The 25,088-nt window shown below is 51.4% G+C and overlaps 3 protein-coding genes across 5 annotated transcripts; 1 reads left to right on the top strand and 2 right to left on the bottom strand.

Moving 5' to 3' along the window:
- Positions 1-67: 67 nt before the first annotated feature.
- On the bottom strand, positions 68-1,655 carry FAU (FAU ubiquitin like and ribosomal protein S30 fusion). The gene is made up of 5 exons (XM_036101202.2): positions 1,520-1,655; positions 1,172-1,254; positions 925-1,069; positions 430-485; positions 68-241 (listed from the first exon to the last, which is right to left on the bottom strand). Exons 2-5 carry the CDS (start codon positions 1,244-1,246, stop codon positions 116-118), a joined length of 402 nt encoding a protein of 133 aa, XP_035957095.1. The 5' UTR covers positions 1,247-1,254; positions 1,520-1,655; the 3' UTR covers positions 68-115.
- A 51-nt stretch (positions 1,656-1,706) lies between these two features.
- On the top strand, positions 1,707-5,398 carry MRPL49 (mitochondrial ribosomal protein L49). The gene is made up of 4 exons (XM_036101201.2): positions 1,707-1,864; positions 2,841-2,991; positions 3,832-3,956; positions 4,078-5,398. Exons 1-4 carry the CDS (start codon positions 1,787-1,789, stop codon positions 4,222-4,224), a joined length of 501 nt encoding a protein of 166 aa, XP_035957094.2. The 5' UTR covers positions 1,707-1,786; the 3' UTR covers positions 4,225-5,398.
- SYVN1 (synoviolin 1) lies at positions 5,288-12,439 on the bottom strand. 3 transcript variants are annotated; one of them, XM_036101191.2, is made up of 16 exons: positions 12,219-12,439; positions 11,257-11,405; positions 10,935-11,027; positions 10,692-10,844; positions 10,502-10,550; positions 9,967-10,070; positions 9,356-9,482; positions 9,157-9,256; positions 9,004-9,069; positions 8,792-8,908; positions 8,532-8,695; positions 8,115-8,243; positions 7,863-8,021; positions 7,599-7,785; positions 6,592-6,743; positions 5,288-6,512 (listed from the first exon to the last, which is right to left on the bottom strand). In XM_036101191.2, exons 2-16 carry the CDS (start codon positions 11,386-11,388, stop codon positions 6,406-6,408), a joined length of 1,839 nt encoding a protein of 612 aa, XP_035957084.1. In that variant the 5' UTR covers positions 11,389-11,405; positions 12,219-12,439; the 3' UTR covers positions 5,288-6,405. The 3 variants fall into 3 exon arrangements, with proteins under 3 accessions (XP_035957084.1, XP_035957086.1, XP_035957085.1); XM_036101193.2 differs by having other exon boundaries at positions 7,863-8,018; XM_036101192.2 differs by lacking the exon at positions 12,219-12,439 and adding an exon at positions 12,024-12,198.
- Between the last annotated feature and the right edge of the window lie 12,649 nt (positions 12,440-25,088).

The following is a 25,088-nucleotide window of genomic DNA, read 5'->3' as shown; positions in this document are numbered from 1 at the left end:
ACACACCACCAGCCCCAGAAGCTGCGTATCTTCCCGAGGCCCTGCACGTGAAGATGAAACAGTGAGATGACTGAACTACGTGGCTTTATTGGGGAGAGCCAGGATTACAATGGACTTAAGAGTTGGCATTGGGGCCCTTCTTCTTGCCAAAAGTGGGCACAACGTTGACAAAGCGCCGGTTGTACTGCATCCGCCGTTTGGCTCGGCCTGTCTTCTTCTTCTTTTTCTCCTGTTTGGCCACCTGGGAAAAGGGAGGGATGATAAGACCTTCCACGCCTTCCCTCAGTCTTAACTCCAGGCAGGGAGAAGGCAAACAGAGGAAAGACCAAAGGTCTTGGCTTAGCTTAAAAACAAACAAACAAAACAAAACCCGCACACAGAAAAACAAAAATCCAAAGTCTAAACAGCACCACTAATACTCTCACCTACCTTGGGAGTCTGCCCTCTTACTTTCCCAGCACGGGCCAGAGAGCCATGGACTTTACCTGCGGTGGGAAAGGAGGTCAGAAGACAGGAGAGCAAGAAGGCCCCACCCAGTAGAATCCCTTCTCCCTCAACTCAAGCCTTTGAAGATAAACAGGGACCAACAAGGAATGAGAACAAAGTTACAGAGATATGACCTCTGACCCAAGAGTGTTTATTTAGTATGGTATGTTCCAGGGTTTCACTTCAGGATTTTCCAGCCCCTGACTTTAAACAAGAAGGAAGAGCACCCTGGAGAATCTAGTCTGGCTTGATCTTAGTGACCAAACAAGGGACTAGTAAATAACTGAAACCGAACGAGGCTCTGGCTCAGTCTCCCATGGACCTCTTAATGAACAAGGTAAGCAGGAAGAACCACCCTGGGTTGAGGACACTGAACTTCACACCCCACCCTCATTATGAGTTTACAAACATTTCAAAGAACAATGCTCCCCAACTCACCTCCAAGCATGCGGCCGGCTACTTCCAAGGTGGTCAGAGCCTCCACTCCACACTGACCTAGGGTAGCCTCATCCTCCAGGGGCGTGCCTGCCAGGAGCACGACTTGATCTTCTGGCGCGATGCCCTCCAGGGAGGCTACATGAGCCTCGGGGAAAAATAAGACTCATCAGCGTTTCCGCGGGGGGGGTGGGGGTGGAGACTGAAGAACACAAGAGGACGGGACCCAGGAAGCACCACGCAGCCTTACCTTGATCTGGGCGACCGTCTCCTGGCCGGTCACCTCGAGGGTGTGTAGCTCCTGGGCGCGGACAAAGAGCTGCATGTCGGCGACTGAAGAAAGAGAGACTCGTAAGAGAAGAATGCTCTGGGAGAGAGGGGGTCGGGGGAAGGTAGCGGGCCGGCACCGATCGCGCTGGGATACAGGTGGTCGTGGGGATCTCACGTGGGTTAAGGCCGGGCCTGCCGGGGGGGGTCGGCTGGGGACCGGAAGCTGGGCCTCAGAACACATCCTCTCCCTCTATTTTTCCCGCGCTCTCTGACTTCGCGGCCAACCTGCTAATAGGCCCTCCAGATCCAGCGGTGGCCCAAATCTTACCTGAACCGCGGGCACCGCAGCCGCTACCGCGAAGATGGAGTCGAGAAAGAGGAAGGAGCAAGGGCGCGCACGTCCTCACCGCCTGCTGCGTGCCACGTCACTGCTGGGCGACCGCTAGAGCCTTTGGTGTTTGTACCGCCCACGGCAGTCCTAGCTCCGTCTCTTTACGCTTTGCGCAGGCGTTCTTTCGGTCCCGGGCGCGCCCAGGAAGGGGCGGGATCTGGCCGGTTGTACGCGCAGAAGGCCCGTGTACGGGAGCAGTTCAAGATGGCAGCGGCCATGTTCCGGGCTACGCTGAGAGGGTGGAGAACCGGCGTCCAGCCGGGCTGCGGGCTACGGCGGCTGGTGAGAACGCTGAGCCTGGAGGTGTGGGAGGAGGGCTGCGTTGAATCTCATTGTCATTCCTGTAACCCTGAAGCTCAGATACAATATAGAAACAAGGTTCAAGGCCTGCAGGGCGCCTCGGTGTGTGGGGCTTAGAACCTGATTGGTGGATAACTTGGGTTAGTCAGAACTGGGAGGGGCTGCACATCGACTCCTGCGGATTTTTTAAAAGGGATACCGTTCCACAAGGTAGGGGGTCGGCCCCAGATCATTGGTGACACGAATGGGAACCTAGAGTTCATGATATACAGGTCCCTTCATTCTGCTTCCCTCTTCTCGTAACCCCGGGGCCTATCAGGACTCCGGGGTATCTGTTGGGAGAAGTGTCCAAGAAGGATCTTTAGGCTGGAGGGTGGGAGGACAGATTGCAGAGAGTTACTCTAGGTAGATTGTTTATTATTGTCTTAATTTTTCCCAGATGGAAAAAGGGGGTAATAAAATACCTAACCTGTGTCATTGTAAGAATTAAGTCAAAACAATACCCGTAATACATTTAGTCCAGTGCCTGTCGGTGTTTATATGAGGCCAAAATGTTCCAGGTAAGCGAGGGTCACATCGGATGATGTGAGTGGATTATCACGATTGCTGAAAGTGCCTAATCCAGAACTAAAATATTTCAATAGAATGTTTAGAGGAAACTTTAAAATACTGAAAAAGGCTATGTCAGTCAGACAGTAAATTGACTTTGGCTTTTAAGTCCCACAGAAATCCCAAGAGATGGGGGCCCCTCAGAGTGCCTGAATTGCTTTTCCAGACTCACCTCTATCCTGGCAAACTGAAGTCTGGGGCTTTCATATCTCCAGGCTTTTATTTAGCCATTCTTTGCATCTGTGGTGTTTCCTTTTTTTACTTAAGTTCTGCCTCTCCTTTGTTGGGTGGGTGTGTAGTGGGTGGGCTGATGGGAACCGTGGTTGTTTGTTTTTGTTTTTGGCCTCAGAGCCAGACCCAGGAGCCTCCTGATTACCCCAGCTTTGTGGAGTCTGTGGATGAATACCAGTTTGTTGAGCGCCTGTTACCCCCTACCGGCATCCCAAAGCCCCCAAAGCATGAACACTATCCCACTCCCAGTGGTTGGCAGCCACCCAGAGGTGAGCTGGGCGATGGGGATGGCTTGAGGTTTACAGAGGGAAATCTCCCTCTCCCTAGTGGTCTACCTCCCCAGTTGAGGCTCTAGATTCCTCAGTGGGCTCAGGACTTGTGTGGAGGTCTGTCAGGGCTTAGCATCTGTCTCATGTTCAAGGAAGGGCCTGGGAATGCAGCCCTGTTTTACTGGTACCCATCCACCCACACTGTCGGGATGAGGTCTTCCCATTCAGGAAAAGTGAAGCATAGAAGACCTAAGAGCTGGGACTCCCACTCCCACCCGAGTTAAGTCTTGTACCATAATTGAGAGCACAGCTTCGTAGTTGAGCAGTTCTGGGTTCAAATTTGGCTCTGCTGTTCGTTGCCAGTGTGATCATGAGTTAGTCACTTAGCTTCTCCCATCTTCACTTTCAGCAAAATGGGGATAATTTGCTCAGTACATAAAGCACTCAGCACAGAGCCCAGCATGTGGTAGGTAGGTGTTCAGTGCCGTAAATCCCCATTTCTTTGCGCCAGAGGTTGATATTAGCCTCCCTGACCCAGGGGAGAAGTGCAGGATTCGCCCCAGATCGGGACCTAAAGATCCAGGGAGGCATGGCCCTAACTTCATTTCTTCTTGAGCACCTTCTGCTGCCAGGCCCTGTGCTGGGCCTGTGAAGTTACCAGGTCGAACCAGCTGGTCCTGGCTTAAATTTAGGGAAAGAACAGGTCTTCTGACCTGAAATCTAGAGGTGGCTTTACCATTGGGTGCACTGAGTCTCTGTAGACTGTGAGGGGAAGGGCATCAGCTAAGGTGGCATAAAGCCTGGGGAGATTTGGCTTCTCACCATTTTTCCATGTAACAGACCCCCCACCCAACCTGCCCTACTTTGTGCGGCGCTCTCGAATGCACAACATCCCTGTCTACAAGGACATCACACATGGCAACCGCCAGATGACTGTGATCCGAAAAGTGGAGGGGGACATCTGGGTAAGTGAGGGCATGGGTCAGGGGCTGATTCTAACCCTTTCAGGGCTGAAGGGATGGGAGTCTACTAGAGGGGATCGTGTGACCAGGCTTGATTTATCATTGTCCCCCTCTCCCTCCCCAGGCCCTGCAGAAGGATGTGGAAGATTTTCTGGGTCCACTGTTGGGGAAGACACCTATCACCCAGATCAATGAGGTGACAGGTACCCTGCGGGTCAAGGGCTACTTTGACCAGCAGCTCAAAGCCTGGCTCTTGGAGAAGGGCTTCTGAGGCCCAGCTGAGCAGGCTGCATGATAGCATCCCCCACAGACTAGAGTCCAGGGGGTCTCGGGAGGAGGGAGGTGGCTGTTGGAGCAACTGGGACAGGAGGTATAAATGCCAGGGCTAAGAGCTTGGGCAGGGCAGAGTCAGGGCTAAAGGGCTTCAGAGCAGGCCTCGCTCACATTAAGGGGGAAATGGGACCCTCTCCACAGGTGCCAGCCGTGGGGGAGGGCTGCCTGACAGTGGAGACCCTGCCTTCATTGGAGCTCATTGGGCTCAGCTGTTCAAATTCTGGAGGTTGTTGACTGGTGAAAGTAATGGCCCAGCCCAGTTTAGGGGAGGGTAGCACAGGGCAAACCCACTGAGTACATTTCTTCCTTGGCCCTCAGACCCTCACTGCTGCAGACATTCTCAAGCCCTTGCTCCAGGCCTGTGGAGAACACAGAGGACTCAGGCCTGGGTCCCCGAGATCTTCAGTTCCAAGTGCAGGCATAGAAGGTCCATGTCAGCCCCTGGGCTCATTCCTTTTCCCCATGGAGAAGTAGAAGGCCCAGTCACCTTGGCTCCATTCTAGGGAGAGTTGGGTCTGACTACATTTCTAGCTCTAAGAAGCTAAGTGATTAGCTTGAGCTGGTCTTTCCACAAGGGGGTGCTCGGGAGCTCCCAGCAGTCCAGCACAGCCAGCCTTCCTTCCCAGCTTGCTGGCCTGGTATCAAGGCTGGATGGGAGCTTTGCAGGAAGAAAGGTGCTGGCCTTTTGCCCCTGCCATCCCGTCCCACCCCCAGCCAATGAACCTTCACACTTGCCCAATTCTTGGGAGCTACAAAGGTCAGAGGCCTGAGTTCCCAGCCTCATCCCACCCTCCAACTAGTTAGGGACAGGGTTCAAAGCCTGGCTCCCCTACTTGTCCTCTGACCTAAGGCAGGGAACTTAACCTTTCTGGGGCTCAGTTTCTTCGTATGGAAAATGGGGATATCTTCATAATAATTTAATGACTTGTCTAAAGAAACCCACACCCCTGGGGATTCTCAAGTCGACAGCTTGAACAAGAAAAAGAAGCCTGGCACACTGATCCTGTGACACCAGCTCCACCAGTCATTAATGCGAGTCTTTATTTGGCTGTATATACAATTTAAGCTATTAAAATTTGTACAATATTTACAAATTAAATAATCATCTGAAACTGTCTCCAGCAACTCTTGTAACACAGAACCGAGGGAAAAAAAGATGGGGGCAGGCAGGCCTCGGCTCCTGTGGTCCCTACCTGGCCCAGTGCCTTTTCTAAACTGGAAAGACCAGGAGCCTGACATTCTTGCTCCTCTTTCCTAGGGTCAAGCATTCAAGTTCAAAGACAAAATTTAAGCCAAAAGACAACAGCAAGGAAGTAGTTCCAATTCTTCTAAACTCAAGAGAAGTTCTGTAAGTTGAGAAGTGGCCTTCCCCAGATTCTGGGGCTTGCAGTGGTTCAGGAGCAGACACACGAGCCCTCAGCCTGGCGTAAGGCTGGGCAGTGGTTGCTGGGTGAGACCAGGAACGGTCTCACTTGATAGACAAACTGCAGGGAGAGGGGGACCTGGGGGGAGGGGCAGGGCACCTTGTGCTGCCCCCCTGCTCCTCCACCCCCAGGCACTCCTTTCCCTGAGCTGTGCGATTGCCAATAAGACGCGGAAACACCACAGGGCCTAAGGGACACAGCCACCATCACAGAGGATTCTAGGGAGTTTAGGGTAAGAAAAGGGACAGCAGTACCAGTCTTGGTGGGTGGCCCAGGGAGCAAGTTCCTGGCCTGCCTCCAGCCCCTTAAGTTCACACACGGGATTGGGGAGCTAATACTGTTTAGCACTGAAGCGACTTCACTCACACGCACACAAGTGGGGCTTGGAGGGGCTGCCCCTTCTCCCAGAAACTGCGCCTCCTGGATTCACGGCCCCAGCGGAACAGGCTGAAGGGTGGGAGAGAGAGGCTGGAACGGATCCGAGATCCCCATGGCTGCCCGGGTCGGAAGGGCTGGGGTCAACTGGGGCCTCAGGGCGTCTTTCCACTTGGCCTAGGGGATGCCTCCTCCTTTGTCTCAGAGCTGGGGGTCGTTACTCCCTGGTGCACATAGACAGGGAGCGGGCACTTGGTGGCAGGATGTGTTACAGCAAGGGCTGCTCAAGAGTGGAGGCAGGGGTTAGGACTGGGGTAGTGTCAGTGGGCAATGGGGGACTCCAGCTTTTGCAGGCGGCGGCGACGGAGCTCTGCTGCATCGGGCTCCCCATCCTCAGGCAGCTCCTCCGTGCCAACTGACTCAGGAGCTGGGGACAGAGTTCAGAAGTGGAACCGAGAGAAGTTCCTTCCCCGCTCCCCGCCTCCCCCCAGGCTGACCGAGACTACCTGGAGGCTTTTCAGGCTCAGGGGCTGGTGGGGAGACTCCTGGGGATGGGGTGGTGGTCTCAGAGCTGGGGATGCTGGTGGGGGGGGCAGCAGGGACAACTGCAGGGGCAGTCTCCTCAGTGGGGCTGACTGAGGTGGCAGGCCGGGGGGGCCTAGGAAGAGAAGAAGGAAGAGGCAGGTGAGGCCCTGACATCCTGGCACGCCTGGGCAGATTCTTCTGCCCCTTGGGAGCCTTGCAGGGCAGCGTCAGCGCTGACGTCCGTCTGCAGCCTGAGTAAGCAGCAGACACAGGCGAACGTGTGCTGTGGGAGTCCTCCTGGGTCCATACCACAGATAGGCCGTAAGTCAGCGGCCGGCGCGAACCGTCGGCCTTGCTCACTCTGACACTGCATTCTCTAGTGGGTGCTAGGCTCCTTACGGGGCACCCGAAGGCTTTGCACTGAGTAAAACTGCACTCAGATCTCAGACTCCAGCTCCCCTCTACGCCTGTGCAGTCACTGCTGTGTGCCAGGCACTCTGTGCACGTGACCTGTGGACAGGACTTAGAACCCTTCTGTTCAAAAAAGGTGACAGTGGTCACCGAGCAAGTGAGTGGTGGGAGCAGGACTTGAACTTAGGCCAGGCTGGCTCTGGGTGACTTTATTTGCTGACTCAAATCAGGGGTAGTGGTTCTCAGGCACATGGTCATCTATGTGAGAAGGGGATACATGATGAACTAAAACCCTAGGAATTACGAGTAATTTGATTTTAGAAAAACATAAAGGAACAAGATTCAAAGTCAGCTCTCTAATCAACGTCAGTCCTCCTGAGACCCAGGCAGGCCTTGTTCAGCGAGAGGACAGAGGCCTCGAGAACCTGGAGATCCTGCTATGCTACAGCCAGGTCAGCCTGAGTTAACAGGCATCACGGGCTGGCACAAGAGAAAAAGGCCAAGAACCCTGGCTGGGGGCCTTCTGGGGGCAGCTGCACGCTGCCGCCGCGCATCCCAGGACCCCGCGCGGACTTACCCCAAGGAGGCGAGCACGGTGAGGTACTGGTTGATCTGCAGCATGGCGGCGTCCAGCAGCGTGTGGATGTTGCGCAGGCTCTGCAGCCGCGCCTCCAGGTGCTGCCGCTCGTGGCCTTCCAGAGCCCGCAGCTCCTCTGGGGTCAGCCCGGCAAAGCCCGCAGGGGGCACGGGCATTGGGGGGAAGGCTGGAGAGAGGCAGAGGCTCAGCCTGGGCCTGACACCCCCTACCTTCCAGATCAACCCCGAGTGTGGCTCAGCTTACCAAAAGGTGGAGGCAGCGGCATGCCCATCCAGGGGGGCGGGAAGGGGAAGCCTGGGGTGGGGCCAGCCTCAGGGGCCGGGGCGGAGCCAGGGCCGGGGGCCGAGGCAGAGGCCGCAGAAGCAGCGGCGCTGGCCGCTCCACTGGGCCGAGAAAGGGCTGCTGAAGAGTAAGAACAGGAAGATGGGGAGCGTTAAGAGGCCTCCGCTTCCATTCCTCCCACCCCTTGGCTGTGGCAGTCCCCAGAAGACTCACCTGCACTAGTGGATGGAGGGGCCGCAGCCTCTCCTGAGCTGGGGGGAGGTGGGACAGGTGGGAAGGGGCCCATGGGGGGCCATAGCGGGAACATGCCTGGAGGAAAGGGAGGCAGGAGGCCCTGGGGGACTGCAGAGAGAGGACAGGGAGTGAGAAAAGGTCCAAAGTGAGATAGAGGCAAATCACACACGAGAGGCTGGCCGTTAGGAACTCTGTCCCTGCTCCCAAGGGCCGCTCTGAGCTCGGCACTGATGACACAAGATTACAACCCATTGATGACTCTTCCAATGACTCCCTTCCCCACCCGGACTGAGCTTCTGGAGGACAGGGAATCTGATTCATCTCAGTTTCCCATACCTGGCTCAGGGCAAGTACTCAACAGGGTGTGTTGGATGGCCAAATGAGGGGGCCACTCACAGTTGGGGGGCTGCGGCAGGAGTGGTGGGGGGTGAGCGGCTGGCGGTGGCCCTTGATCCGCAGGTTCCGGGGGCGGTGGTGACTGGGTCGGCAGTGATGCCCGGAGGACGTCCATACGGCAGGTAGGGCAGGTCTGCTGCCGCTGGAACCAGGAGCGCAGGCAGCTGGGGGGTCAAGACCAGGTGATGGTCAGCAGGTCCCTGGGGGCCTGCCTTCCAGAGCCTTTCCCCTCGTGTCAGGCCCCCCGGGGCCCCTCCCACCTGGTGTGGAAAATGTGGTTGCAGGGCAGCCTCTTGGCACCAGTCACCATCTCTTCTCGGCAGATGATGCAGACATTGTCCATTGCCTGGAGTTCCTCTGGGGTGGCATCTGGATACCTAGTTAGGACAGGCCAAGGATATGTCAAGACCAGAGGTGGAGACGGGGGAACCTGGGGCAGAGCTCGGGACGGCAGCTGGACCGGCCCACTTACAGTGTGTTCATGTTGCGGATGGCTCGGCGAGACATGATGGCATCCGTCACAGCCTTCTTGAACTGCCTGAAAGGCCAGTTTCGGTGAAAGCTGGGTGAGGGGGGGTGAGGATCAGGTATGGGTCGGGGGCAGGACGGGCTGGGCTGGGCTTACCTCATGGCCAGGTACATAGGCCGGATGGCAAAGAGAGGGAAGGTGTGCACCTTGATCATGATAGTCATGAAGGCCATGTAGAGCAAAACCTTGATGAAGCCTGGAGGCAGGGGGAGGTGCAGAGAGCAGCAGTCACAGGGCCTGGGAGGCAGGGCCGGGGACGCTGGGCCAGGTCAGGGGAGGCCCAGGCTCTTCTCACCTGTAAACAGCTCCGTGTAGAGCATGTACACGGCCTTATTGTCCCAGGGGTTCTCGCTCTGGAGGTCCACAGAGTGCAGTACATACTTGATGAAGATGGTGAGCACCATAGTCATCAGGATGGCATACTGGGGGGGGGGGGGGGACATAAGCACACAGTGCCCCCTGGCTGCAGTCACACTCTGCTGGTGCCCGGCGCGGGCTGGGACATGGCTGCATCCTCCCAGCCCCTCCTCGCCCGGGCTGGTGTCACTTCTGGCAACACCAGACCTCTCCAGCCCGGGCGGCCTGTCGAATGACAGAATTAACTGTCCCTTCATAACGACATGGCTTTGCCGACGAAAAGATGCAGGTCAAGTGCTCAGCACAGGGTCTAGCGTACAAGTGAGCACCCAACCAGTGGGAGCTGTGATCACCTCCTCCCCAGCAGTCCATCAAGCTAATTAGGTGTGCGTGTAGAAGGCGGGAGCTGACACTGACTGATGGCTGCTCCTTGGTGGCCCGCACAGGCCTGGCCCCAGAACAGGTGCTCAGTAAGGGCTGGCTGCGTTCTTCAAGCCCCATTCGGTGCCACCTCAGGCTTGTCCTCCCAGCCTCCCAAGCCAGTCTTACCTCAAAGCCAAACACCAGCTGCACAGAGGCCCCACGGGTCAGGATGCTGTGATAGGCATGGCTGACGAAGAGGAAGTCCAGGACACCCAGGAGGAACATAAGGGCTGTGGGGACCCCCCAAATTGGGGGTTGGTGGGGTCAGCGCAGGGCCTGACAGCCACTTCCTGCTTTAAGACCCCTCCCTCCCCCCCTCAAGCCCACCATGGCCCTAGCCATCTAGTCAGGTGGCACACTCCACTGACCCCAGCCCCCTGGGAACTCCAGTTTTGCCTAGGAGGGTATTAGAGCGGCCCGAGCTCCAGGTGAGGAGGCCAAGAGCTAAAGGGCTGGGCAGCTGAGAAGCCCTGGAGTGGAACAGGGCAGAGATGATGCAAATTAACTTCCCAATTTATCTTTCCTGTACAGCTGTGGGTCGAGGGGGACGCCTGTGCTCTAGGGCACAGGACCACGGTTAGTGACTTGTCATGTTCCAATCATCCACGGTGCCTCTTCTCCCTCCAGCTCCCTCCTCTCCCCTCCCATGGACCTCACTCACAGACAATGCGGCAGTGAAAGAGCCAGGAGATATTGGGGCTGCGTTCCATCTAAGGCAGAGCAGAAAGGGGGCCCATCAGGAAGGCTGGGGCTCACCCCACATCCCCAACCCAGCCTTCACTGCCCAAGCCTATCCACCAAGCCATTCCCTGGCTCCCATCTGCTTCAGAGAACCCCCTGACCCAACTCACAAAGTCCACACGGTCCTCAGCCAGCCAGTGAAAACACTTGAGGAAGAGAAGGAGAGTGAAGAGTGCAACAAAGCGGGGGCTGAAGTCGTCCCGAAAGACGGTGAAGGCCAGACAAGTCTCAGTGACAGCATACCAGGAACGTTCCAGAAGGTGCTGGGGGGTGGACAAGGAATGATGAGGAACTCAAGACATTCAGCTTGCCCAGCTCCCTGCCCCTCACTTTTGGAGTCCTGAACATCTTACCTCCATCTCTGCTGCCCTCAACTGTCCAAAGAACACCTTGCCCATCACTTTGCCCAAGAGAAAGACAAGGACAAAGGCCTGGATGTAGAGGACCTAGGAGTGAGAAGAAGCTATGGTTTGAGGTCACTTTCTGCTCTGCTATGTCTGGGGCTCATCATTCGGGAACCTCCCTATGTCCCCATCCCAATTAATTCAAAGTCAGGCAGCTAGTGGGCTACTTGGCTTCTCTCCTACTTACCTGACCTCTAGCTCCGCCCCTGCCTCAAGCAGACTCCTCCTCCCCGCCCAGGGAGCTCCCCCCGACCCTGAGCCCCGAACTCACTGCCATGCTGGGGCTGGACTTGGTCAAGTACACCACAGTGGGGTAGAACTGGTGCTTGAGGTAGTAGGCATGAGCCACCACGGCCCCGGTCAGCGCCAGGCTGGCCGCCATCATCACTGCGGTGCGGAACATGGCCCTGGCCTGGAGACCTGTGCGGGGAAGGGAAGGACCTGTGTGATGCGCACACTGTGCAAACCTAGCACAGTGCCCGACACGCGGTGTCACCAAATGGGGGGGAAAAAAAAAAACAAAGCCCGTCTCACCTCACCCTCACAATCATGACGTCAAGAATAGCATACGCTCCCCCAATTTGCAAATAAGAAAATGGAGGCTCACAGGGGTTAAGCGAGCCCACTGACGCAAGGCCTGGAGCCTGGGTCAGTCTTGTTTCAAATCTAGGGCTTTCCACGCCGCCTGCCAAGCCGCCGCCTCTAGGGAGGCAGGAGGAGAGGCAACCGTGCTGGAGGAGGGGGAACCACTACCACGGCCTCTGAAGTGAAGATGATGGGGAGGATGCAAACGCAGAAACCTCCAGAAGCGGGAACGTGCCGCCTGGACTGGGAGAAGCCAGGCGCTGGGGGGCGCAGCCGGGCAAGCGACAGCGCCGGTGACAGCTCGGCCAGGGTGGGCAGCTGCGACGCGCGCCCCGCGGGAGAGGGCGGGGTACGTCAGCCTGGAACCCTGGCGTCCCCCAACCCCCAGGGCAGTGTCCACTCGGGGGCAGCGGAGAAACGGCCGATCGCCGGGATGCTGGGGCGCCCCCGCACCTGTGATCGCCAGGAGCTGCGAGCGTCGCAGGCGGGGCCCAGCCTCTGGAGAGCGGCCGCGCGGGCGCCTGAGGTCTACGGGCAGCTGACAGCTGCGAGCGGGGCTGAGGGGCCGCGCCGACCCCGGAGCCCTCAAGGGGAGGGCCCAGGTCCCGACTCCCAACCACAACCCGGGCCCGACCCCGGCCGACTCACCAGGAGCCCAGCGCCGCGAGCCCCCTCGATCCCCGCGACTGCGGAGGCGGCTCCGGTTAACAACACTCCCCACCCCCTGCGAGCCGGAACTTCGGGGGTGAGACACCTCACTTCCGGCGGGGCTCAGTGTGGATCGTACCAAGTGCACCCTTTCTTTGGCCGCACCGCGCACCCTCCGTGCTGCCGGGAGCGGTGGCCCCACCACCGTATCTAGGCTTCGTGCCCACGGCCTGAGCAAGAGATGCGAGAGGTGGTCGGAGCGGAATAGGGCAGCCCGGCAGGTGGCTGGAGTCCCCCCGCTTATTGGTCCCAGATGGTATCGTCTCCGTCTCCAAGTGGACTCAACCTAGGGGAGGACTCAGGCTCTTAAGGCGGGGAGGAAGGTGGGGCTTTGTGCGGGCCGTACCACTTGGAGGGGGGGAGTGTGCAAGGGACAGACATTACGGGCTTAAGTGGAATAAAATGTTTTAGAGTCTCATTCCAGAAGATTTCAGAACAATTTGACAAATAAGATGCTTTCCTGGAGAACTAGATTCAGAAAAGAAAAATTTGCTCCTCCATGATTACCCCCAAATTGTATGGGAGTGTGTTGGGTCCCCGTGGCTGCTATTAATTGGCCGAGATAGAGTTACGCGGACCAATAAGAAAAAGGAAGGAAATTTGCCGGCCTATGGAAAGAGCAAAGCAGGTGAGCGGTTGCTAGGCGCGAAAGGCAGCGTTGCCTAGGTCTAGGTCCAACCCCAGTGGGCGGACAGCTGGCGGGGAGGTGGGGGGGTGCTGGCGGGGAGGTGGGGGGTGCTGCAGGCCGTGGGCGGGTGATCTGTGTCTGCGCAGGGGAACGTTTACTGCGCCACGAAAGGGAGGCGCAGGCTGGTGTGTCTAGGACTAAGAAGGCAGATCTTTAATACCGGCTAATCTTGGGGTAGTGTTCTGTGCAAAGGGACTGACTTCAGCTTCCCTGTGCCTACAGCTTTGCCTTCCTTGTATTATCCACTCCCCGGCCATAACCGCAGCTACCACTGGTCTTGGGCCGCCCAGTGTTTACGTTTGTGTCTCAGTCGCAGCCAAGCCAGACTGCTCATTGACAGAATGAAGCCAATACGCCCAATTTGTGTCTTGCATTTTCCTCTGTCTCATGTAGCAATCAATTACCAAAGTGTATGGGCTGGGAGGTGCTATGCTCATTTTGTACGTGGGACAATGGAGGTTCAGAGATTTAACAAGACCTGTTCTAGGATTGGCATCGGGTCTGTCTGACGCTAAATTCCCATCCTGTTGGCCTCAGCCACCTTCACCACCTCCTGAATTGGCCTGACCAGTTTACCTGTAACCTGTCACAGAGTTGGCTCCCTGACAAGGCCATGTGTTACTTTCTAGTGACTGCATCCAGTGGTGAGCTTTCAGTTCTTGCCTGATTCGACCTCTCTCCTCTTCTAAAACGTCTCCTCCCTGAGCTTCTGTGATCCCACAGGCCTCTGCTTTTCTTTCTGGCTGTGCATCTGCCCCTTTCCTCGTCTGTCCCTTCCTCTGCCCCTTTCCTCTGTCTGTCCTCTGTCTGTCCCTTCCCCACATGTCCTAGATGCTGGTGTCCATGTTGGCCCCTTCTGTTTGTTTTCTCTGCATAAAGCCCTCTGCTCCTGTGGATTCCATACCCCCATCATGTGCTGATGACTCCCAGGTCTGGTCTTCACCCAGAATATCTCCTGTTTTTAAAACGTTTCGGTGTTCCTAGTCCTCCACCCCTACCCCGGCTTCAGAAACCTGGGCATCTTGTTCACCCTCTCCCTCTCCATCTGTCCCCACACCCAAACTGGTAATGAAATCATTTATTCAGTTGTCTACAAATGTGTCGGATGCAGCCTGTTCTAGGAACTTAGGATATCAATGAACAAAGTAATGATCTCTGCCTTTGTGAAGTTTTACCCTGGTGGATGTGATGGATGATAAACCATATACATAATATAAGTGAATGCTCTACTACTATGTTGGGAGGTAATAAGTAGGTAATAAGTGCTATAGGCAAAAAAGAGCAGAATAAAAGGGATCAGGCGTGTGGTAGGGTGCTGGAAGCAGGTGGCAATATCAGTGAGAAGCTGAACAAAGACTTGAAGGAGGAAGGGGCATGAGCCAAAGGGACATCTGGGTAAAGAGTCTCAGCTAGTTAAAAGTTGAACTGTCCTGGTTTGTTGGGAGGAGGTGAGTATGGCTGGAGTGGAAATAGCAAAAGGGTAAGCGGGAGGAGGAGGCAGAACCAGATGGCGTTAGCCATTACAAGGACTTCGGCTTTTACTCTGACTGACATGAGGAGCCATTGGAGGGTGCTGAGTAGAGGTGTAACATGCTCTATTTGGGTCTAAAAGGGTCACCCTAGCACCTGTGTTATTGAATGTAGTGGGGTGGGGGGCCAAAGTGAGAACAGGGAAACCAGTTAGGAGGCTCTTACAGTATACTACTCAAGAGATAAAGTCCTGTTGATTCTGCCTCCAAAGTGTCTCTAGAATTCATTCTTTCTTTTCCATCTTCATCTCCTGGTCTTGGTCCAGACCATCATCATCTCATGCCTGGGCCAGTTTAACAGCCACCCAACTGGTCTCCTTTCCTATACTCTACTTTCTGCTTAGTCCCCACAGTGGCCAGAAAAATCCTCTGCCACCTCAGCTCCTTCCTTGCCTCCCCTCCCCACACTCTGCCCTTTAGGCATATGCCCTGTATGTGGGGACCCCAGATGTAGCATATATACAAAAAAAGGTAAAAAATGTATTTTTACCAAATCATTATATTTTTTCAAAATTAAATAAAAATCATCACAAATTAGATTTTTTTAGGAGGTGGGGAGGGGCAGACGGAGAGGATGAAAGAGAATCTCAGGCTGGCTCCATGCCCAATGCAGAGCCTGTCCTGGGGCTCGATCTCACCACCCTGAGATCACGACCTGAGCCAAAACCAAGAGTCGGACAGTGAACTGACTGAGCCTCCCAGGCACTTCGGGCGCCCCACAAATTTGATATTTAATAAGTGGGGTAACAATAATATTTGATTGGTGAGGTTAAAAAAGTTAAAATACTATGGGGCGCCTGGGTGGCTCAGTCGTCAAGCGTCTGCCTTCAGCTCAGGTCATGATCCCAGGGTCCTGGGATCGAGTCCCACATCGGGCTCCTTGCTCAGCGGGGAGCCTGCTTCTCCCTCTGCCGCTCCCTGCCACTCTGCCTACTTGTGATTCCTTTCTCTCTCTCTGTGTGTCAAATAAATAAATAAAATTAAAAAAAATAAAAAAAGTTAAAATACTAGATACAATAACATGTAAAATGGGAAGGAGGGTGTGATAGGAGAGAAAAAATTCCCATGTGTCCATCAGGAAGAGAATGGTTAGATCCATCTATTCCAATAATGTTTAATCCATTAAAAAGGCAGATTTAAAAGAATATCAGACCACTTGCATGATTAAAAATAACCCAAAGTATAGGGTTTTCTGTATATAGTATGCCGTCTTCAAATGGTGAAAATTTTACTTCTTCCTCACCAATTTGGATGCCTTTTATTCCTTTTTCTTATCTAATTACTGTGGCTAGGACATCCAGTACTATGTTGAATAAAAGTGGCAAGAATGGACATCCTTATCTTGTTCCTGATCATAGGGGGAAAGCTCTGATAAATGAATTTAGTAAGGTCAAAGAATACAAAGTCAATGTACAGAAATCTGTTGCATTCCTATACACCAATAATGAGCAACAGGAAGAGAAGTTAAGAAAGCAATCCCATTTACAATTGGACCCAAAATAATAAAATACCTAGGAAGAAACTCAAGCAAGGAGGTAAAAAAACCTGTAGTCTGAAAACTATGAAACGTTGATGAAAGAAATTGAAGACGATTCAAATGGAAAGATATTTCATGCTCAGGGATTGTAAGAACAAATATTGTTAAAATATCCATACTACCCAAAGCAATCTACAAACATAATGCAATCCCTATCACAGAACTAGAACAAATAATCCTAAATTTTGTATGGAACCAGAAAGACCCCAAATAGCCAAAACAATCTTGAAAGAGAAAAACAAAGTTGGAGGTATCACAATTCCAGATTTTAAGTTATATTGCAAACCTGTAGTAGTCAAAATGGTAGTGTACTGGCCAAAAATAGATGCATCAGGGGCACCTGGGTGGCTCAGTCGGTTAAGTGTCTGCCTTCAGCTCAGGTCATGATCTCAGGGTCCTGGGATGGGGCCCCATGTCGGGCTCCCTGTTCAGTGGGGAGTCTGTTTCTCCCTCTCCCTCTGCCCCTCTCACCCCCCTGCTCGTGCTGTCTCTTTTTCTCTCAAATAAATAAAATCTTAAAAAAATAGACACATTGATCAATAGTACAGGATAGAAAGCCCAGAAACAAACCCACAATTATATGATCAATTAGTCTTTGACAGAAGAGACAATAGTATGCAATGGGAAAATCAAAAACACAAGGAACAACAAGTGTTGGCGAGGATGTAGAGGAAAAGGAACCTCGTGCACTGTTGGTGGGAATGCAAACTGGTGCAGCCACTGTGGAAAACAGTATGGAGGTTCATCAAGAAATAAAAAATAGAGGGGTGCCTGGGTGGCTCAGTCGTTAAGCGTCTGCCTTCGGCTCAGGTCATGATCCCAGGGTCCTGGGATCCAGCCCCGCATCGGGCTCTCTGCTCCGCAGGAAGCCTGCTTCTCCCTCTCCCGCTCCCCCTGCTTGTGTTCCCTCTCTCGCTGTGTCTCTCTCTGTCAAATAAATAAATAAAATCTCAAAAAAAAAAAAAAAGAAATAAAAAATAGAACTACCCTATGATCCAGTAATCATACCGCTGGATATTTACCCAAAGAATATGAAAACACTAGTTCAAAAGGATACATGCACCCCTAAGTTTATTGTGGCATTATCTACAATAGCCAAATCATGGAAGCAGCCCAAGTGTCCATTGATAGATGACTGGATAAAGAAGATGTAGTATATATACACAATAGAATATTACTCAGCCATAAAAAGAATGAAATCTTGCTGTTTGCAACAACATGGATAGAACTAGAGAGTATAATGCTAAGTAAAATAAGCCAGTCAGAGAAAGACAAATACCACAGGATTTCACTCATGTGTGGAATTCAAGAAACAAAACAAACGAACAAAGGGGAAAAAAAGAGACAAACCCCAAAACAGACTTTTTTTTTTTTAAGATTATTTATTTATTTATTTGCCAGAGAGACAGCGAGAGAGGGAACACAAACAGGGGAAGTGGGAGAGGGAGAAGCAGGCTCCCTGCGGAGCAGGGAGCCCAATGTAGGGCTCGATCCCAGGACCCTGGGATCATGACCTGAGCTGAGGGCAGACGTTTAATGACTGAGCCACCCAGGCACCCACCAAAACAGACTCTTAACTATAGAGAACAGAGGGTTACCAGAGGAGAGGTGGGCAGGGGGATGGGTGGAATAAGTGCAGGGGATTAAGAGTACACTTATGATGAGCACTGAGTAATGTATAGAATTGTTGAATCACTATATTGTACACCTGAAACTAAGATAACACTATATGTTAACTATATTAGAATTAAAATTTGAAACTTAATAAAAAATAAAAATAAATTTAAAAATAACCCAAACTAGGGGCACCTGGGTGGCTCAGTCAGTTAAGCGTCTGACCCTTGATTTTGGCTCAGGTCATGATCTCAGGATCCTGGGATCAAGCCGGGTGTCAAGGCTCCAAGCTCAGTGGGAGTCTCCTTCTCCCTCTCCCTCTGCCCCTCCCCCACTCGTGCTCTCTCTGTCTCTCTCAAATAAATAAATAAAATCTAAAAAAAAAGAAAAACCAAACCCCAAAACTAGGAATCTGTTGGAACTTCCTGAACCTGATAAATGGCATGTATGAAAAACACACAGCTAACATTATACATAATAGTAAAAGACTGAATGCTTTCCCTCTAAGATCAGATACAAGAAAAGAATGGCCACCCTTGTCACTTCTATTCGGTATTACTGAAAGTTTTAGACAGGGTAATTAGGCAAGAAAATAAATAAAAGGCATCTAGTTGGAAAGGAAGAAATAAAAGTATCTCTATTTGCAAATGGCAGGATCTTGTATATAGAAAATCCTAAGGTGGGGCACCTGGGTGACTCAGTTGTTAAGCGTCTGCCTTCAGCTCAGGCCATGATCCCAGGGTCCTGGGATCGAGCCCCGCATCGGGCTCCCTGCTCCGCGGGAAGCCTGCCTCTCCCTCTCCCACTCCCCCTGCTTGTGTTCCCTCTTTCGCTATGTCTCTTTCTGTCAAATAAATAAATAAAATCTTAAAAAAAAAAAAGAAAATCCTAAGGAATCCATCAGAAAACTACTAGAGTTAGTAAATGAGTTCAGCAAGGTTGCAGGATAGAAGATCAATATGCAAAAATCAGTTGTAGTTTTATTCACTAGCAATGAACAATCCGCAAATGAGATCAAGAAAATTCCATTTACAATGCACCAAAAAGAATAAAATGCTTATGAATAAACTGAACAAGAGAAGTGTAAGACTGGTACACTGAATATTACAAAACATTGTTGATAGAAATTAAACATCTAAATAAATGGAAAATATATCATATCTATGGATTATAGGACTTAATATTGTTAGATGGCATAGTCCCCAAAATTGATCTAAAAATTCAGCAGCCCTGTCAAAATCCCTGCTACCTGCCTTCATTGCAAAAATTGATGAGGTGATCTTCAAATTCATGTGGAAATGCATGAGACTGAGAATAGAGAAAACATTCTTGAAAAGGAAGAAGAAAGTTGGAGTACTCATACTTCCTAATTTTAAAACTTAGTACCAGGGGCGCCTGGGTGGCTTAGTTGTTAAGCGACTGTCTTCGGCTCAGGTCATGGTCCCAGGGTCCTGGGATCGAGTCCCGCATCGGGCTCCCTGCTCAGCGGGAAGCCTGCTTCTCCCTCTCCCACTCCCCCTGCTTGTATTCCCTCTCTTGCTGTGTCTCTCTATCAAATAAATAAATAAAATCTTTTAAAAAATAAAAATAAAAAATAAAACTTAGTACCAAGCCACAATAATCAAGATTATGTAGTACTGACAAAAGGATAGACAGATACAGCAATGTAGTAGAATTACAAGTCCAGAAATAAGCACAGACGCTTATGGTCAATTGATTATCAACAAGGGTGTCAACATACTACAGTGGGGAAAAAATAGTCTTGTCAACAAATGGTGCTGGGAACCCTACCTCACACCATGCACAAAAAATTAGCTCAAAATGGATCAAAGACCTAAATGTAAGACCTAAAATTATGAAGGTCTTAGAAAAAAAAGAAAAACAGGCATAAATCTTCATGACCTTGGGTTTGATAAGGAGCCTAGTTAAAAAAAAAAAAGAAAAATAAATAAAGGGGACATCTCTAGGGAAAAGAGGAGGAGGTGGGGTGGGGGGAGGAGTGTTGTGAAGAGAGATGGCTGTTTTACCCCGCATACTTATGAGCAGCATAAAACCATATGAAAGAGAATGTATTCATCTATTACTTGTGTAATCATTTATAAAATGATTTTGAGAATTTCAATGAGTCAAAAAAATGTAGATACCCCTTGACCCAGCAATTTCAATTCTAGGAATCCATCTTGACAAAGAATTCACTGAAGCATAGTTTGTAATAGAGAAAATTTAGAAACAACCTGCATGCCCATCAATAGGCAAATGGTGACGTTTATATAACCATACAGCAGAATGGTTACTGTAGTAACTAAAGTTCATCAAATGCGTAGTATGTGCCTGGCCCTACATTCATGTTTTCACTTAATCCTTGCAAGGTAGACGCCATTACTTCCCTCATTTTATAGATGAGGGAACGGAGGCTCAGAGAGCTTGAGCCATTTGACCAGTCACTCAGAATTGAAGTGGTAGACACAGGATTTGAACCCGGGTGTATCTGATTCCACAATCATTCACCTTGACCACTGTGTCTCCTAAATGCAGGCATTAAGAAGGATGAGTTTAGATCAATGTCACTGCCACGAAAAGTTGTCTATCCTGTGTTATTATTAAAAAAAAAAAAAATGGGGCGCCTGGGTGGCTCAGTTGGTTAAGCGACTGCCTTCGGCTCAGGTCATGATCCTGGAGTCCCTGGATCGAGTCCCGCATCGGGCTCCCTGCTCGGCAGGGAGTCTGCTTCTCCCTCTGACCCTCCCCCCTCTCATGTGCTCTCTCTCATTCTCTCTCTCTCAAATAAATAAATAAAAAATCTAAAAAAAAATAAAAAAATAAAAAAATAAAAAAAAAAAAGGATTGTAAAGTAGTTATACAGTAAGATTTCAATTTTGTGAACTGAAAAAGAAGTAACTCTTAAAATATCTGAAGGAATATTCACCAACTATTACTGGTGGTTATGTAGATGGAAGGTAGAGATAGGATTAGGTCTGTGTTTATGGGTTATGTTAGAAATTTCTGTAAGGTTTGAGTTTTTCACCAAGAAAGGGGATTCCTTCCATAAACAGAAAAATAAAGATTAAAAAAAAAAAAAAAGGCAGCAGCAATCCTGGGTTGCTGGGAGCTGCATGGCAGCGTAAGCCTGAAGCTTCATGGAGGAGGGCACCATTGGCATTCTGGAGGACAAACAGCCTTCAGATCAGAGACCTGAGCTGCCTGCCCATAGGTACATCTGGCCCATGGTTGAGTTTTGTTTGACCCGCACTACACTGACAATTTTTTTATCAATTAGTTGTCATTGCTTAAAATGTATAAGATTTCGCATAAGAAGTAAGGATGTCTGGCTCCTCCAGGAAACTTGACTGTCTGGCCCCACTGGGCCCACCTTCCCGGTTAGAGCCGCTTGGATGGGGCCAGTGCTTTCCAGTCCCCAGTGGCCAAGGTCACTCCCGCTCATTACCTGTCCCAGCTCTGTGCGCTTTAGCTTTGTTACTTGGGGCATGCGTTGAAATGGAGACATTCTTGGCACTCCATGACAAGCCATGCTCACCCCTCAATTCAGCTGGGTATTGGTTCCAAGGGCACACATTAGGAATTTGTCCCATCATTTATCTGACACACATTTATTACATTCTGTTTCTTCTCTAGACTAAGCCCATGCTGGTGTGAAAACTAAGAAAAGGAAGCCTCACTTAGAATGGAGCCAGGCGGCCAGCAGGGGGAGCCTCATGCCCAGCACTAGCTGTCAACCGCAGGTCCAACAGGAAGAGAGGGACCTCACAAGGGGATACTCCTGTGCTATCCTAGCCAGAGGAAGGAAAATTTCTCCTTGCCCCAGCAACAGCCCAGCCAATGACAGACAGTCACAGTTCAGCCACTGAGAAGCCACCATACTTCAAGCTCCCAGTTTACTCCAAAGGACCTTCAGTTTATAACCCCCAACTCCCCCCTTTCCTCTATAAAAGAGTGGTCCTCTCCTTGGGTCAGGGACTTGCCTGGGGTTTTGCTGGAGCTTGCTTGTCCCAGGTTGTAATTCTCAGCAATTCCCGAATAAACCCATCTTTTGCTGTTAAAATAACCGGCTGCTCCAGATGATGCTACATGGAGGAGAAAAGAGCTCACCGCTGAAGGCCTTGCCCAAATTGCAAAATTGTAAGGAAATACATGGTGGTAATTGTTGCAAACCTTTCAGTTTGAGGGTGGTCTGTTTCACAGTGGTAGATAACCATCACCAAAGTGGGCCTGATGTCTGGTTTGTCTCACTGTTCCCAGCCCCAGGTCCAGGGCCTGGGACACAATCCGAGTTCAGTGGATGTTGAAGGAGTGAATAGACATACATTTGGATGGATGAATAGATGGGTAGATATGTGCACTGACTCTGGGCTGACCCCCTTGGAGTGGTAGGTTCTGGCAGAATCAGGGACACGGGGCAGCAGCTTCATGGAAGATTGAGGGGGCAGTTTCTGTTGGGATTGTTTTTGTTTGTTTGTGTTTTTTTGTTTTTGTTCGTGTTGGGATTGTTCTAACTCATTTCCTGGGCAGGGTTCCAGTCAGAGCCACTGGAGGTGGCATATCAAGGGTAGGACCTGCACAGATGATCCCCGTGAGGTGGTGACTGCCATCCGGGGACCTGGAAGCCTCCACAGTGCAGTGGTTCCAGAGCCACACCAGCGGAAGGAATGCCTGGGGCTGGCGGCCGGGGGGAGCCCTCTGTTTCACTCGGTTCCAGAGTTAAGTCTCACATGATTGCAGTTGAACAGCTGGAACATACATATATATTTTTTTAAGATTTTATTTGTTTATTTGACAGAGAGAAACACAGCGAGAGAGGGAACACAAGCAGGGGGCGTGGGAGAGGGAGAAGCAGGCTTCTTGCGGAGCAGGGAGCCCGATGTAGGGCTCGATCCCAGGACCCTGGGATCACGACCTGAGCCGAAGACAGACGCTTAACAACTGAGCCACCCAGGCGCCCCTATTTTTTTATTTTTTTCATTCCAACCTCTGCAAGTCCAAGAAGGCAGCTGGGAGGAGCCTGGGACAGATGCCACATGAGCCAGATGGCTACACCCACGTCCACTCACTGCTCTGCCAAAGGCCTGTCTCACTGGGCATCTGGATTCCCGCATGATCTGCCTCAGCCTGCCGCCCCCACCGTCCCTCATGCACTTTGTGTCGTGGCCAAACTTAACTCGTCCTCATTCCTCACACTCTGCTTTGTCTCTTCAGCATAGCTTTCTTCTCTTTTGTTCCTCCTTTGTGTGAGATGTTTTCCTCCTCCTGTTTGCCCAGAAAATGCTTAGTGCCCCTCCAAAGACACTTACAAGCATCAGCTGTAACCCAGATGAATCTCTCCCTCCTCTTGGTGCCCATGGCACTGAGCCAATGGGAACACAATCTCATCTGACCCTATATTGCCATAGCTCCTGTGTCTGTGACCTCTGTCAGGGCAGGGTGGGGAATAATAAAAATAACTCCTCTGTGTGTGTTGTAAATTGTAAGGATTATCACATAGCCCTTGTGTGTTGAGCTCTGACCGTATGCCTGGCTCATCACAATCCTATGAGCCAGGTACCACTATCATGCTTCTTTAATGGATGGGGAAACTGAGGTACAGAAAGATTAGGTAACTTGCCTGAGGTTTGCACAGCTAATAGGGAAAGACAAAGTCAGGATTTAAACCCAGGCAGTGTGGCCCCACAGCCTCTTTACTTTGCAACACATCCATTTTCTCAATCCTTGTGACAAATAGCCATTTTTTTCTAAAGTAAGCTCTAAGCCAAATGTGGGGCTTGAACTGACTCCCAGTTCAAGAGTTGCATGCTCTACTGACTGAGCCAGCCAGGTACCCCAAATTACCATTTTATTGATGAGAAAGCCAAAGCTCAGAGAAGCTAGGGAACTTAGCCAGAGTCACCCTGCTGGAGAGCGAGGAGAAGTTGTGACCAGTTGTCTCAGAAAGTGGGACCAGGATCTGAGTAGAGAAACACAGGAGAATTCCAGGAGGTGCGTGCCCAGGGGCTCCTGCGCCCCGAGTTCACTGTGAGGCAGCCCTCTGGTTACCTGACTTGCTTCGCCTCAGGTACAGGTACCCTGTAGATGGATGAATGGGTTCAGCCAGGGTGTGGCACTTCTAGGATATATCCATGTGCTCTTGATACTCCTCTTTTCCAGAGGCGGCCCTAATTCTCCTCGCCTTGAGTGTGAACTGGACTCCGTAATTTGCTTCTACTGAGTCGATTAAAACAAAAGCGATGGCCTGACTTGTGAGACTTGGTCACAAGAGGCACTTTGGCTTCCTGCTTGCTCTCTGTTTTGGGTCACTCACTCTGGGGGAAGCCAGGGGCCATGGCAGGAAGACACACAAGCAGCCCTCTGGATAGGACCACGTGGTGTGCAATGGGGGCTCTGCAGCCCTCAGCCATGTGAGTCAGCCCCCATGGAGGGGAACCCCCGCAAATCTCCGGCCCCTACCAAGCCTTCAGATGATGGCGGCCCTGGCTGACATCTTGACTGCAAACATCATGAGAGACAGTGAGTCAGAACTTCCTAGCTCTGTTGCTCCTGAATTGCCTAACCCATGGAACAGCGAGGTAGTAAATTGTTTTTTGAAAGTTCTGGGATAATTTTTATACAACACCATAACTAATATACCAGTGTCTTCGATGGTGAGAGGAGTATTGGAGGGCAGGCTTCCACCTGGTTATGCAAGAACCCAGGCTCCTTCTATCTTGTGGCTCTGCCATTCCCTGGGCGCCCTTGGAGTTCCCCGGAGATCTGCACTGGGCTGGAAGTCTAGGATATAGAAAGTGAGGGAGATTGTTAGGGCGGTTTTCAATGAATAATGAATAATAAAAAATAGTGAAAAATGGGATGAGGAAGCGACATTTAAGATGGAACCGAAAGATGATTAGAGCGTAGGGTGGGTGGAAGGGAAGAAAAAGAAACAAGGATCAGTAGGAAGATCCTCTGGCCTGAAAGTGTGGGTGTATTTTAGGAAACAAGGAGAATGCCTGAGTGATGAGCTTGGAGAGTGAGGCTGAGAATGGCCGAAAATGAGTCTGAAGAGGTGAGTGGAGACTGAGCACACTTGGCCTTGTAAACAGCCAGACTAGGGTCAGTGGGAAAATGCTGCAGGGTTTAAGCTGGAGATGGAGGAGCAGGTCTGCCCTGGGAAATGTCATCATGGCCACAGTAGAGGAAGGGACTAGAAGAGGGAGGGGCTAGCAGCTGGAGCGGGAAGAGTGGTCAGGAAGCTGATGCAGCACTCAGAGATAAAAGCAGCCTGTTCTGGTCTGGGCAGGGTGGACGGGCCCCCTGAAGGCATAGAGAGGGCCAGGATGTGGTATTTGAGTAAAAGGGCGGGAGAGAGAAAAAGGGAGAAGCCAAGCAGCCCCAGGCTTCCGTGTGGAACATAGAATTATTCTCTAAGATGGGGAATCCCAGAGACTGCAGGTTTA

Source organism: Halichoerus grypus, chromosome 11, assembly GCF_964656455.1.
Source record: "Halichoerus grypus chromosome 11, mHalGry1.hap1.1, whole genome shotgun sequence".
Lineage (NCBI taxonomy): Eukaryota > Metazoa > Chordata > Mammalia > Carnivora > Phocidae > Halichoerus > Halichoerus grypus.
Note: the sequence above shows the minus strand (reverse complement) of the source record. Positions and strands in the feature narration are given on the sequence as shown.